Source organism: Zootoca vivipara, chromosome 6 (assembly GCF_963506605.1).
Source record: "Zootoca vivipara chromosome 6, rZooViv1.1, whole genome shotgun sequence".
In the NCBI taxonomy this organism is placed as follows: Eukaryota; Metazoa; Chordata; class Lepidosauria; order Squamata; family Lacertidae; genus Zootoca; species Zootoca vivipara.
The window spans coordinates 5194994-5210057 of NC_083281.1; the positions used below are offsets into that span (position 1 = coordinate 5194994).

General features: G+C 45.8%; 2 protein-coding genes across 2 annotated transcripts in view; both read left to right on the plus strand.

Annotated features, from left to right (window-relative positions):
* Positions 1 to 1366: 1366 nt before the first annotated feature.
* Positions 1367 to 10126, plus strand: SPMAP2 (sperm microtubule associated protein 2). Its single transcript, XM_035117237.1, has 6 exons — positions 1367 to 1449; positions 3209 to 3267; positions 3654 to 3720; positions 6950 to 7076; positions 8816 to 8903; positions 9939 to 10126. Exons 1-6 carry the CDS (start codon positions 1367 to 1369, stop codon positions 10124 to 10126), a joined length of 612 nt encoding a protein of 203 aa, XP_034973128.1.
* A 4851-nt stretch (positions 10127 to 14977) lies between these two features.
* MIER2 (MIER family member 2) overlaps positions 14978 to 15064 on the plus strand; it is a 30344-nt gene continuing 30257 nt past the window's right edge. The window contains exon 1 of the mRNA XM_035120740.2: positions 14978 to 15013. Within this exon, the coding sequence (XP_034976631.1) occupies positions 15005 to 15013 (9 nt within the window). The 5' untranslated portion in view covers positions 14978 to 15004. The remainder of the gene's footprint in view (positions 15014 to 15064) is intronic.

The window sequence follows — 15064 nt, forward strand, 5'->3', positions numbered from 1 at the left end:
ATTTAATTTAAAACCCTGTCCCAATGCTAACCAACGTTTTAGAGCAAATTTTCCCAAATTTTGCAGGTAGCTTTGACTAAGGTGCACTCAAGTTCCCCTAACAATACATTCCCCCACACACACTAATGTATTGTTATTATCAACCTGCCCTTTGAATCATAGAATCATAGAATTGTACAGCCAGAAGGGATTCCATGGATCATCTAGTCCAATGTCTCTCAACTGGGGGCCATATATTAGGGTTGCCATATTTCAAAAAATGAAAATCTGGACACAGAACAACACTTGCCATATGCCTGGGTTTCCCCCGGACATTTTTACTGATTTTGGAAATTCCACGCAGACGCAATTTCCGACAAGATGAACCCCAGATATGTCCATATGGCAGTCCTACCATATGGGCCCCTGGGGCCCCCCCCCATAGATATTCCAAGTGGTGCCACAGGTGAAAATCATGTAAATTGGGGGGGGGGTGAGGTCATGGCACAAGATTAGGGGGCAATGGAGGGAAGTGAGAAGTGGAGAAAACAGAGTGGGCCACAGGGAGGAAACAAGGTCGGAAGGGGGCCACGGTCGGGAAAAGGTCGAGAAACACTTACCTAGCCGATCCCCCTGCAATGCAGGAATAAGGGCAAGTTGGGGCAAGTTGCAATAATTTAAAGTTTAAAGCAAGTTACGGTCACAAAAATTAGGGTAAACCCTAAAAGTACACCTCTCTGGTGCCAAACATAAAGAAGTGTGAATATATTTTAAGGCATATATTGACCAACGGACCCAATTTGTCTTGGTTGGATGTCAGCGCAGAATTCAGGGAATTCTGCTCTGGAGTCTTCTCTTTGTAGGCAGGGGAAGTCCCTAACTCACCAAGGGTTTGAGACCCATCGGCTACCCTCACCTGGTTTAGAGTGTGTATGGGCTTGGGGTGTTAGAGGGTTAGTACCCCTGGTGGGGGACACATTGTGCTCCTTCTGGGGTAGTCTGTCCGCCTTTGGTCCCAGCTCTCATCCATGGTTCCTAAAAGCCGACAGTCTCCACTCCCCGCAGAATATAAAGGGAAGAAATAGATTAAACACACTTGGTCACTAGGTTGAACTATTATAAATTGTTTCCTTTGGTCTTCCATGTTGCTGTCTCTACATCTGACATCGACAAGTAGTAATGGAACTAAACTCACATTCAAGATTTGCTCTGTATGTTTTGTTTTTTACTATGTATTTTTGGGTTGTCTGAGGAAATCAATCAGTCAACTTAAATTATATATATATATATATATATATATATATATATATATATATATATAATTGCTGGCTGCCGCTGGCTGAAGCACTTTCTAGGAGGTCTCCGGAGTCAGGTGCCCTGTCGACTCATGCTTCCGAAATGGGCTCGGGAGCAAGACCGTATCAGCATCCTTGCCCGGCCGAAAATTATCCACCAAACCGTCTTCTGCAGGTGAGAGCCTGGTTGCTGGACTAATAATAATAATAATAATAATTTTATTCCCCAGCTACTCTGGGCGGCTTCCAACAAAACATTAAAATATAGTAATTCATCAGATATTAAAAGCTTCCCTAAGCAGGACTGCCTTCAGATGTCTTCTAAAAGTCGGATAGTTGTTAATATCTATCCTCTGCCTGGTTCCCTGTAGTTTTGCTTCTCGCTGTGAGGGAACCACCAGGAGGCCCTCGGAGCTGGACCTCAGTGTCCGGGCTGAACGATGGGGGTGGAGACGCTCCTTCAGGTATACAACACCCACAGAAGCAACCGCCATTTTAAGTTTTCACATAGCATTTCCAGGGTTGCATCCAGCTAAATTGTGCTGTGGCCTTATCTGCACTGTGCATTTAGAGAACATTAAGAGTCCTGCAGGATTGGCACAAACAAGAGTACTTTCTCCTCCTGCTGGCTTCTGGCAACTGGTGTTCTGAAGTATCAGTGCCTCTGACCGTGGAGCCAGAGCGGAGCCATCATGGCGAGGAGACACTGACAAACTTGTCCTGTCCCCCACCCCACCCGACTTGGTCTAATCCTCTTTCAAAGCCATCTGAGTTGGTGGCCATCCCTGCCATCATGTGGGAGTGAGGTCCATAGTTGAGCTATTTAATATTTATTTATTTTTAAAATTTTAAAATTTTCTATATATTTCTATGTATTTTTAATAAAAAAATCTCAAAGCCGTGTAAAGCATATTAAATCAATAAAACAATAGCCAGGCGATGTTCCTCCGGCCTCATGAGGAGCCTATTCATGTATTGCATGAAGAAGATCTTCCACCCTGGAGAACCATGGCTCCCTTTCAGCAAATCCTGGGAGCTGTATAGTTTCTTACGAGCGCTGAAAGTTGTCGGCGGACCCAAATTCTCCTCGTACAGCTGCAATTCCCAGTGTTCCCTGGGAAGAGGGATTGCAGGTTAGATCAAGGACTTTGTCACGCAAACTTCCCTTGCCAAGGCAGAATCAGGGACACACCTTAAGGTTCCTGATCATTCATTGGCTGCTGAACCTCTTAACTGCCCAGCGCCTGACGTTGTATATGATGGGAGGTGCCCACAGTTTTGGTGAAACGGCATTGCCAGGCGAGGTCTATGGGCTGGATGGAGGGAGTTCTGCCCATCCCTCCCTCACCAGCACCTGCTTCATCAGAGCAGTTTACGACAATTGCACATTAAATTAGACAGCAGAAACCATGCAGAAATGTTAAAATCAGATGGAACAATGCGTTCTTCACTGTCTGCACAAGCCTGGCGGAACGGGAAAGTTTCCAGCAGGCGTTTAAAAGCTTGAAAAGGAAGTTCCAAAGGACTGGGTCGGTGACTTGGTTCCTTGTTGTGTTGAATGAACTTTGCCAATTCAGGGAATGACCATCTCGGTGATCTCCCCACCAGACCCACCCTCCTCGCGCAGTTTGCAGGAGGAGGAGGAGCTTGAATATGTGAAAAGAAAAGAAAAAGGATGCTCGCTTTTCTAGGGATGGGTGGCAACCCTACTCTGAGGTGCCCCCGGGCCTAAGTTGATCAGGGCTTTGTAAATTAATATTCATTGATACTAAAAGGTGTGGGGGGGTGCAGATAAACACCAAAACCGAGGCCAAACAGAAGTGGCTTGAAGGGAGCAGCAGAATAGGTGTCACAATTGCAGGAGAGGGAGATATTATGCCAACTCATCTCTAACCATCTTTTCCTCCATGCCTTCTTCCTTTCTCTTTCTGCAGGCCTTCTGTATACTGGGTAGATAAGATACCTAAGGCACAGCCTAGAACAACAATTCCAGGCAAGTTTTTTAATAAAAAAAAGAATTTAAGTGTTTTCTTTATCAGGTGCTGCCTTGCGCATGCTCTATCCTAGTACATGGATTTTTCTGTACGCTTTTCTTGGTTGGAGAATTGCATTGCAAAATTCGGGAAAGTGCAAATTTTGGAAGGAGGGTTGAGTTGCTGTTTGCATGTTGTTTTGGAAAAGGGGTGAATTAGGTAGGTTTGCCCTTAAATGAAAATTGAATCAAATTTCTCTCCCGCCCCCCCTAATGTCAAGCTAGGGGAGAAGACGATGTTCTTGGCACAGATGGGCTAATCTGATCACGTTCTGGCAAGGCTATATCAATGTTCACATCTATTTACCTTTCTTTCCCCCCTTCTTCCTCCACCTGTTCTTTTGCAGTCTTAACTCCGCGGCAGGAAATGCTGTCTCGATCCAAAACGGTTAATGCAGACTTCAGCGGGGACAGGTAGGGGGAGAATGTAACCAGACCAAAAAAGCACCCAAACAAAACAACATACTGGGTGGACGGGCTTTTTTGAGGGGGATAACAGCTGTAAACAGAAAATACATACAGTGGTACCTCGGGGTAAGAACTTAATTCGTTCTGGAGGTCCGTTCTTAACCTGAAACTGTTCTTAACCTGAGACACCACTTTAGCTAATGGGGCCTCCCACTGCTGTCGCGCCGCCACTGCACAATTTCTGTTCTCATCCTGAAGCAAAGTTCTTAACCCGAGGTACTATTTCTGGGTTAGCAGAGTCTGTAACCTGAAGCGCCTGTAACCTGAAGCATCTGTAAACCGAGGTACCACTGTAGATGTATTTTGGCTGAAACTTTTTTTTTTTTGCCCATTGCATCTCATTTAACTCTGGGTGATTTACAGGCCCATTAAAATTCATGCCAATGTTTTGGACAATGAAATCAATTATAAGTAATAAAAAGGATAAACGGTAGTAACCCTCAAACCCAGCATAGACAAAGCAGCTAAAATGCATTTGTAGAGCTTGGTGGAAGAATCAAGGAGCAACAGAAAAATATTCCCACTGTACAGTGGTACCTCTACTTACGAATAACTCTACTTACAAATGTTTCTACTTATGAATGGAGCTCCGTCCGCCATCTTGGATGCGGTTTAGATAGGATTTTTTTCTACTTACGAATTTTTAGATAGGGTTGTTTCTACTTACGATTTTTTTCTCCCAATGCATTCCTATGGGATTCGACTTACAAATTTTTTCCTACCGGTATGGGATTCGACTTACAAATGTGTGTTCGGAACGCATTAAATTCGTAAGTAGAGGTACCACTGTAACTGAAAAAGCCTGGGAGAAGGAAATACCTGCCTAAAAGATTATGGAGTGGGCATCAGGCAAGCCTTTCTGGGGAGTGTATTGCATAATCAGCGGGCCACCACCAAGAAACATCTGGAGGTCACCAAGTTTTGGGTGTGACAACTTTGCTCTGTTCAGGGGACAAATTTAAGCCTGGTTTCTATGTAGGAGAATCCAAGTTGGACAGTTAGGTTTTTCGCCTTAGTTCCCTCTGTAACAACAGCCACATTGAAGGGGCAAATCCTTTACATATCTCCACACAAAAAATCTAGTGCTCAAGGACGAGTATTCGGGAATACATTCACTTTGCTTAGCAGAACTTAAGCATTGCAGAAAGTAATATAAATGAGGTCAATGGCATTAAAAATAAACATTAGAAAATACTAGCATTACAAATGTAGAATGCTGATTATTTTCATGCAGAGCTGAGAAACCCTAGTTACGGTAGATCAGGCACAGGCAAACTCGGCCCTCCAGCTGTTTTGGGACTACAACTCCCATCATCCCTAGCTAACAGGACCAGTGGTCAGGGATGATGGGAGCTGTACTCCCAAAACATCTGGAGGGCCGAGTTTGCCTATGCCTGAGTTAGTTCATAGTTACTTGAATCAGCAAAGTTAGAACAGCAAGCGGCTCAGTCAGCAGAGCACGAGCCTTTTAATCTCAGGACTGAGCGTTCAAGCCCCACATTGGGTGAAAGATTCTTACATTGCAGGGGGGTGGACTAGAGGGGTGGACCCTTGTGGTACCCACTCTACAATTCCATGATTCTACGATACTGCTGTGAAATGCCCCGAGATTGTTGGAGGAAGGGTAACATACAAATTTAATAAATAATACTAATAAAGGGTGAGAGATGCTCAGAGGGAAGGAATATTTACACCCAATCTTTCATCTTTCTAACCTTAGATGGGCAATGTCTCTTGAACCAGATAAAATGGGACAGAAGTGAGAATATTTTATTTCTCTTTATAAAATTTATATACCGCTTGATTGTTGTTGTTGTTTTAAAAAAACAACCCTCAAAAGTGGTTTACAAAAAGAATAAAATAATTAGTAAAAATGAAACATTTTAAATAATTAAGACCAGCCATAAACTAAAAATGCACCATTATTCTTGTCCGAGCAAAAGGTGCTGAAAGAGGGCAATGAAGGTGCCTGCCTGAGGTCAATAGGCAGGGAGTTCCAAAGGTGTCACACTAAAAGATTGTCTTCTTACTTACTTTTTATTTATTAAATTAATAATAATAATAAATTTTATTTATACCCTGCACTCCCCAGTCAAAACCAAGCTCAGGGCAGCTAACACCAATAAAATTACAATAAGACATAAAAGAAAAGAAAACAATTAATTAAAATACAGATTAAAATACAATATTAAAATTTAAAATGCAGCCTCATTTTAAGTAGTCCATAAATCCAAACCATGAGGGAGGAAAACACAGGGGTCAGACTGAATCCAACCCAAAGGCCAGGCGGAACAGCTCTGTCTTGCAGGCCCTGCGGAAAGATGACAAACCCCGCAGGGCCCTGGTCTCCTGTGAAAGAGCGTTCCACCATGTTGGGGCCAATACTGAAACGGCCCTGGCCCTAGTTGAGGCCAATCTAGCCACCTTATGGCTCGGGATCTCCAGAATATTGTTGTTTGTGGACCTTAAGGTCCTTCGCGGGGCATACCAGGAGAGGCGGTCCCGTAGGTACGAGGGTCCCAAGACTTCCCTTCATCCAAAGAGGGCAGTTTGCAAGATAACTGATGCAGGTATTACGTGGCACCTGTAACATGACCAGTTCTAAATACATAGGGCACGGTGAACTAGTCCCAAGTTGGGTATTTGCCACAAAGACTGCCAGGCCCGGCTCTAGGTAGACCCCCGGTGGCGCAGGGCACCATGGCGCCGGCCCGCCAGAAAGGCGCCGCGAGCTGCGCCTGCCCACTGGCCGGCCGATCCGCTGGCCCGCCGCGCAGCTGCGCCTGTGGGAGCCGCACTGCGCGCGGCGCCCACCCGCCCACCGCGCTGGGAAACGGGGTGGGAGGGCGCCAGAGAGATCGTGCTGTGCCTGCCCGCCCGCCGGCCGCTGCGCCCACCCGCCCACCGCGCTGGGAAACGGGGCGGGAGGGCGCCGGAGAGATCCGGCACACCACAGCGGCACGGGCGTTTAAGACGGCCCTGAAGACTGCTTTTATTTGCCTTATACTTCTTGACTTTTGAAGGTGTGGGTGGGTCTTCTTCTTCTTCTTCTTCTTCTTCTTCTTCTTCTTCTTCTTCTTCTTCTTCTTCTTCTTCTTCTTCTTCTTCTTCTTCTTCTTCTTCTTCTATATGGCTAAGTTCCCAGTACTGTATATTCTCCCCCTAATCCTTCCAGACCCTCTGCTGTGTGGCCAGTAAAAGCTGCAGCCCTAAAGGTGAAGGCGTCGTCAAGGCTGCTAGAACTGGCACAGCCCCGGCCTTACCGGTCTGCCTGGGAAATAAACCGCCCCCCTTATCCGTTGGTATGTATACCCTGCTTCCTTAACTGTGATTCCAGCATTGCGGGGGGGGGGGCAGTTTGGACTAAATGCTCCTTTGGGTGCCTTTCCAACTCTACAATTCTATTATTCCTGGCCACGGGGCAGCTGCTTTTGGCATACCTGCCCATGGCTGGGAGGTCATATGCTTTGGCTCAGTGGTACCAAAGCTTTTGTTTGGACAAACCACTTGAAAATTGGGAAGACCTCCCAGGAGACCATTTAATAAAGCCCCTACCATCCTGGTCTTGGCGCTGTTGTATAATGAATTCTCCTTTCCTCCATATAGTATAACTTATTTATACTATAAATTGTCATCTGAAGACCTCCTTTGTGTGCCCTCAGCATGGAAGGCCGCATCAAGAGAACAGTCCTTTTCAGTGGCTGCTCCCCACTTCATTCATTAAAAAACCCCTCGAGTGGTTTACAAAAAGAATAAAAATTTTGGTAAATGATTATTGGTAACCACAGAGCCTAGGGCTTGCCGATCAGAAGGTCGGCAGTTCGAATCCCCACGACGGGATGAGCTCCCGTTGCTCGGTCCCAGCTCCTGCCAACCTAGCAGTTTGAAAGCACATACATCAAAGTGCAAGTAGATAAATAGGTATCGCTACAGCGGGAAGGTAAACGGCGTTTCCATGTGCTGCTCTGGTTCGCCAGAAGCAGCTTAGTCATGCTGGCCACATGACCTGGAAGCTGTACGCCGGCTCCCTTGGCCAAGAACGCGAGATGAGTGCTGCAACCCCAGAGTCGGTCATGACTGGACCTAATGGTCAGGGGTCCCTTTACCTTTACTGCAGGGTGAATTCCCAAAAACTTTGGGCGATCTCAGGAGCCGTCAGGGGTTGCTACCTTCCTGTGGCTGCCATGAAGAAACTGGCAGATCCGCCAATCCATCTCTGTCAACAGAGTTCTGCCAAGCCTTACAGGGTGACCGCAGCTGATGCTTTAATATATGATAGGGGGTGGAGGGTGTTGGAGCTCCTGGGCAATCTGCAAAAAAGAGCTCAACAACTTGGGGCAGGCATAGGCAAACTCGGCCCTCCAGATGTTTGGGGACTACAACTCCCATCATCCCTAGCTAACAGGACCAGGGATGATGGGAGTTGTCGTCCCAAAACAGTTTTAGAAAACGGTTTCAGAAAACATCTGAAGGCAGCCCTGTTTAGGGAAGTTTTTAATGTGTGACATTTGAATGTATTTTAATCTTTGTTGGAAGCCGCCCAGAGTGGCTGGGGAAACCCAGCCAGATGGGCGGAGGTACAAATAATATATTGTTGTTGTTGTTGTTGTTGTTGGGCGGAGGTACAAATAATATATTGTTGTTGATGTTGTTGTTGTTGTTGTTACAAATAATATGTTGTTGTTGTTGTTGTTTGTTGTTGTTGTTATTATTATTATTATATTTCCTATGCCTGACTTGGGGCAATTTTGAGGGGTTGTTATTATCAAAGTCGTTTTCTTTGATGTTTAAAAGGTTGGTTTCCTTATTTTGGGTTCAAAACAAATAGGGGTCGTCTTGTACATGGAAAAATATGGTAGGTGGCTTTAAATGGGGATGTGGCAAGTTTATGGAGCTGAGCTGGCTCTGCCTCCACAGTTGGAATACCAGTTGCTAGAAACCGCAGGCTGGGCACAGCGGGAACAGGAAGCTGGAATTGATGGGTCATTGCCCTGATCCAGCAAGCTCTTCCTCTGTCCTTAGCTTTGTCTCTTGTCTTTAGGTGAGCAAAGGAGCACTGGCCGCTGTTCCCTCACAAAGGATAATTGCTCTAGCCGTACCAAGGACCGTGCCCGCCTCCGTTGCAAAGAGTAAGAGATACGTTTCCACCTTCTTGCTAACGATGACGATAGCTGCGGCTCCTCTGGGGAGGCTCCTGATAAGTAAGCGGGTGGGGAAGCTGTGCCACCCTGCCGCTCACTTAAATAATAAACCTTACCATTTTTAGAAGATGAGGAACATGGGAATATTGCTGTACAAACACAGGTGCCTAAGTGCATTGGTAGCAGGGCTCCCACCGGCTTCCAAGATCCCCCTTCTGACAGCCGAGCGGTGCGGGAACGGCTACCTTCACACCTCCTGCCCTGAGGGAAAAGCCGTGGGGAATCAGATCGCAGATGCCAACTTGGAAGACTTTTGTTTCTGCTTGGGGGGGGGCACCTCCCACCTAACTTTTCAAACTACTTACTTTGCATCTCACCCTCCGCAGTAAGGCACACACCTGAGTACTGTACTGCCTTCTGTTATTTTGCTGGGGCTTCAACTGCCTTCTTTGCCTCTGGGCCAGGAAGAAAAGCAGCACATGTCAACACCGGGTTGCTGAATAGATGTGCATCAGGCTGGGGGGCAAGACAAGTTTTTTTAACAGACCCAAAGGTGGTGTGAGAGCTTTCGTGGTGCATATCTTTTATGCGGTCAAACACATTTTTGAAAAACTTGGTGGGAAATGTGAAAAATTTGATTGCAGAGAGAATGAAAATAAAGTGTTTCCCCATCCGCCCATGAGAGGTGCCATTGCCTCCTCACGCTTATTCTGCCACCTAGCATTCACAAGTTTCTTCCTTTCCATATTAATTTTATTGGATTTATATGCCACCTTTATCTTCCAAGGATATCATTGATATTCCAAGGATTTCTGAGGTATCCTGACATGAGTCTTGTTGGCCACATGTTTCGCCCTATAATGTGAATTTCCCCAAGAAAGCAGAATGCTCCCAAACTCAACGGTTGTGAGTGATGTTGCATCGCTTCTATCTTCTAGGCTTCAGACCTTTGAACCTTTTGGGGAAAGGGCTGCTTGTGTCGAATTTAGCCATTTTTGCTTCTCTTTTGGTTCACTCCTACAGAGCCACATAGAAAACTAATCCACCGTCCTGCTGGAGCGGCAAAGTATGATGAGCTCTCTAAACCCAAAATCTACACGTTTGACAAACGCGATCCGCTCAAGGTTTCCAAGGCGGCTCTCCAATACGTTCCTTCTCCCCGCATTATCGAAATTAGCCGCCCAGTGAGAATAAGAGGCAAAGTGGCTTGAGTTATGTAAATGCTACTCTTCCTCAATTTCAAATTAAAGGATCCCAGACCTCTCGGACCTGGAAAAGAAGCCATGATGTATTTCATTTCTTATTTGGTTGTGGGACTTCTGGCCTGCTGCTGCATCTCTGACCTGCAGGGAACAGGTTTCATTAAAGGATGAGCTATCGTGGCTCTGAATTACTGTAATGCATCTTGTGACAGGAGAGCTGCCCCACTTGCCTTCCAATACCAGCTGTGAGATTTTATACTGGCATATCATTTTGTCTTGTTTGCCCCAGGTTTCCATACTCTTGTCATTTGGCACTTCTGTTGGTGCCTGGCCATGACTGTTGGCACAAGGCAGTGGGATTCAGGACAAAGCCCTCCTCGCCTGCACATGTGTACACCTTGCGGTCAAGGTCATTGGGGAGCAAGAAGCAGTAGAGCCCTTCTAGGCTCTGCCACAGTTCCATCATTTAAGTACACTGAGCCTCTTGGGCTTGCTGATCAGCTCAGCAGTTTGAATCCCTGCAAAGGGGTGAGCTCCCATTGCTCTGTCCCAGCTCCTGCCAACCTAGCAGTTCAAAAGCATGCCAGTGCAAGTAGATAAATAGGTACTGCTGTGGCAGGAAGATAAATGGCATTTCCATGCACTCTGGTTTCCGTCACGGTGTCCTGTTGCGCCAGAAGCGGTTTAGTCCTGCTGCCAACATGACCCAGAAAGCTGTCTGTGGACAAACACTGGCTCCCTTGGCCTGAAAGCGATGAGTGCCACAACCCCATAGTTGCCTTTGACTGGATTTAACCATCCAGGGTCCTTTACCGTTTTCTTATATAATAACCTCGTCAGGTCAGATCCTGGCTTTGATCTGTGCATTCCCTAGATCTGCCTCCATGTCAGAAGAACATGGGTAAGTATACGTGGGCAACTAAGAAAAATCTGAAGTCAGGCCCAGAACCTGTTTCCAAAGTGGCCACTGGACCTTGGAATCTAAATCCTTCATGTCGCATTACAAATCCTGCCTCTCCGATTGATTGCCCTGCCCAAAGTGAATCCAACAAACTGTTTCCACCCCCACCCCCGTCCTATCAGATTTATTTTTAAGAATTTGGAAATCTGATTCACCCATTTCTCCTTGAGCCTCTTTTCTCTAGGCTAAATGTATCTGGTTCTTTAAGGAACTCCCCTTGCTATGGTTTACATCATACAGATGTTTTGCTGGTGTCCTCTCTCCTCTTGAGAGCTGCTGCTTGCTTGAGTCACAGTTGAATGGATTCCACTGCTAAGCACCGCGCTCAAGGTGATGATAAGTGATACACATCTAAGTTTACTTATTATTTATTCTATTTGCTTTGGTTTGTATCCAACTAAGTTATGCTCAGGGTAAACTCACTGAAAATAGCACTTGTGTGGGGGGGAATTGAATTAACAAAATAAAATCGGCAAAAAGTTTGAAGCATAAAAACGCTTTGGTTAATATAAACTCGGATAGGAACTTTCTGTGGCTGTCTGGGATAGGAACTTTCTGTGGTTTGGGGATGTTATTCTGGATGTGTTGTCTAAACTCCCATCTTCTGGGTTAGGGTGGGATATGGTACTTTATGTGTGTATGATGTTGGTAGATGTTGTAATCTAATTTTTAAAAGAAATTAACAGACCTAAGTTAGTGATGTTTATTATTTCTAATGGGTCTACTCAGAATGGGGCCAACACATCCTATAACCTTGTGTCTCCAGCATCTGATTTTTGATGGTTCACATTTAATGTACAAAAGTCGTACTGGATTTTACGTGTGTGTATCTTTCCAAGCTGTCAATATGCTTCCTGAATGATGGGGCTCAATGCCAAAAGCAAGGGTATCTTGCAGACAAGGTACAGATGTGAAGTGCTTCTGAGCATGTGTAAAGTACCATCTTCTCACTCACAAAAATGACCACATCGGTTTCCACATGACTTGGATTAGACAGAAGAGAGCAGGCCACCTGTCAGGAGGTCTCAACTCCCATCCTTTTTTTTTAACGAAATGAGAACTGCCTATCACTGTCTCAGACATATCGCTTTCTAGTTCCACATTATTTGGCTTCACCTCTCACCTTTTACTTTCCCCTCATCTCTTAGAACTCTAGCTCTCCTCATCATAAGGAGTTCAATTCCAGTTATCTGTCAATTTCAAAAGGTCTACTCTGCATAGGATAGCATCTGAGAAAACCCAATGTTCCAGGCCCTAGTCTGAAGGCACCTGAGTAAATTTTGCTGAAGCTAAACAGGCCTGGGGTCTAGCATGTCTATGCTACAGACCGATTACCTGCCCTCGGTTCCATGATGGAAGAAAACCAATGAAAATAGTGAATTTAAAATCATCTCCGCTCTCTTTCCCCATTCAGTTCCCACCTTTTTTAGTTTTCTACTCCTTGCCCCAAATGCCTTTCCACTTCTCACTGCCTTATACTTTGTAACAGTACCTTCTCACCTCACCATCTTTTTTTTCTTTTTTGCTTCCACATGCCATGGTGACTTTAGGGTACAATAGAAATAATTCCCCACAGTTTGACTCTTCACCGCATAATATCGTACCTCAGCAAGCTTCACATTTTACTTGCTTCTCTTTTTATTTTCCCCCTGAACACCCTACCTGTCTTCCCATTTTTGACACTTTTTACCTCAATGCTCTCCTCTACAACTAAAACCCCCTACTTACCTCCGCTTTTCACCTCTTTGAAACATTTCACCTCACTGGCTCATATTTTACCTCAATTTTTTAAAAAAACACTCATTCCCAACGAGCCATTAATGGTACACATCAGTCAGGCCACCCTTCCCTAATTTCCTTCAGCAGCACCCCCTTATTCATCCCTCTTGACACCTTCCTCCGTCACATTTTGCCCCTTTGCTTTCTACCGCCTGCTTTAGTCCCCATCTCTCTCCCCTCCTCATGTTACCTCAGCTTTCTGCTCCTGCCCTATCTCCTCCTCCTCAATTCCCCCCTCCACTGTTCCCTTCCCTTACTATTCCCCAAAGCTTCATCTCCCTTATTTCCCTACTACAACATGTTGTTGTAGTTTAGTCTTTTAGTCGTGTCCGACTCTTCGTGACCCCATGGACCAGAGCACGCCAGGCCCTCCTGTCTTCCACTGCCTCCCGCAGTTTGGTCAAACTCATGTTCGTAGCTTCGAGAACACTGTCCAACCATCTCGTCCTCTGTCATCCCCTTCTCCTTGGGCCCTCCATCTTTCCCGACATCAGGGTCATTTTCCAGGGAGTCTTCTCTTCTCATGAGGTGGCCAAAGTCTTGGAGCCTCAGCTTCAGGATCTGTCCTTCCAGTGAGCACTCTGGGCTGATTTCCTTCAGAATGGATAGGTTTGATCTTCTTGCAGTCCATGGGACTCTCAAGAGTCTCCTCCAGCACCATACATACAACATATTTTACTACAACATATTTTATCTCAACTTTCCACTTTTGTCCCTATCTCTTTCCCACCTCAATTCTCCACTCTCTTCCTTTTTATTCATCCTTCAATCTCATGTAAAAAACCTCAAGCTATCCTTTTTTTGTTTCAACCCCCATTCCCGCCCCTTAACTCCTCACATATTGCCCCCTGTATTCTCTCCAACACCCTTTCTCTCTAATCACCGCATCTTTTACCTCAGCAATTCCCACTACGCCACACTTCCCCCCACTTTTGTCCTTCCCATAATTCCCTTTACTCATCCCATTTTACTAGTTACAGGTAGGTAGCTATGTTGGTCTGACGTAGTCGAAACAAAATTTTTTTAAAAATCCTTCCAGTAGCACCTTAGAGACCAACTACCGGTAAGTTTGTCATTGGTATGAGCTTTCGTGTGCATGCACAGGTATGTGAAGAAGTGTGCATCCCATTTTATTTATTCTCCCATTTATTTTTGTTTCATCCCATTTTATTTATTCATTTATAAACTGCACTTTAATATGAAATATAACAAGGTGGCATACAAGATAACAGCAGTATTTTTTTTTTAAAAAAACTGATATCTCCTTCCATTTGTATTTTCCCTCAGCTATCCCACTTTTATTTCATATTTATGAGGTTTTTTTAATTTAAAAAAATCTCCCTCCCTTGCAACTTTTTACCTGAAACTCTCCAACTGCCTCACATTTCTACTTTGTTCATCTCCCCTGAACATTTTACCTCAGATCTCCCCACATTTCTCCCTTTAACGTAACTGTCCTAGGAAAATTTACCTCAGCCTCCCTACTTTTCTTTCACAGTCCCACTTTCTTCCCTCCCCTCCCCACATTTTACCTCAGTTTTCCCCATTTTCACCCCTTCATTCACCCTCCCTCGCATTTTACTCAGTCCCCCCACTTTTCTCTCACATTCCCACTTTTCCCCCTACCCCACCCCACACTTTACCTCAAATCTCCCCATATTCACCCCCTTCATTTCCCTTTCCGCCCTCCCTCGCATTTCACCTCAGCCTCCCCACTCTTCCTTTACACCCCCACTTTCTTACCTCCCCCTCCCCCATTTTACCTCAGTTCTCCCCATATTTACCCCTTCATTTCCCATTTCACCCTCCCCATCATTTCCCCTCAGCTTCCCCACTTTTCTCTCATTCCACTTTCCCCCTCTCCCCCCCACGTTTTACCTCAGCCCCCCCTCCACATCCACCCCGCTTCGCTCCCCCTTTCACCCCACCTCGCATTTCACCTCGGCCGCTCCTCACCTGCCTTCTCCCTCACCTACATCGCACCTTCCCCTCCCGTCTTTCTCTCCCCCCAACCCTAGAATTTACCCCCCTCCCTTCCCTCTTGCCTCCTCCCCCTCCCGCTTCTATCTCCTGCGCGTAGCAGCCAATCAGCGGGCGGCTCCACATCCGGGGCTCTCCCCCCCCCTCGGCCGTTCGCACTCTCGGCTATGGCGGAGGTGAGTGTGTGTTTGAGTGTCAAGCGGGGGGGGGGAGAAAAGTCGGGTCTC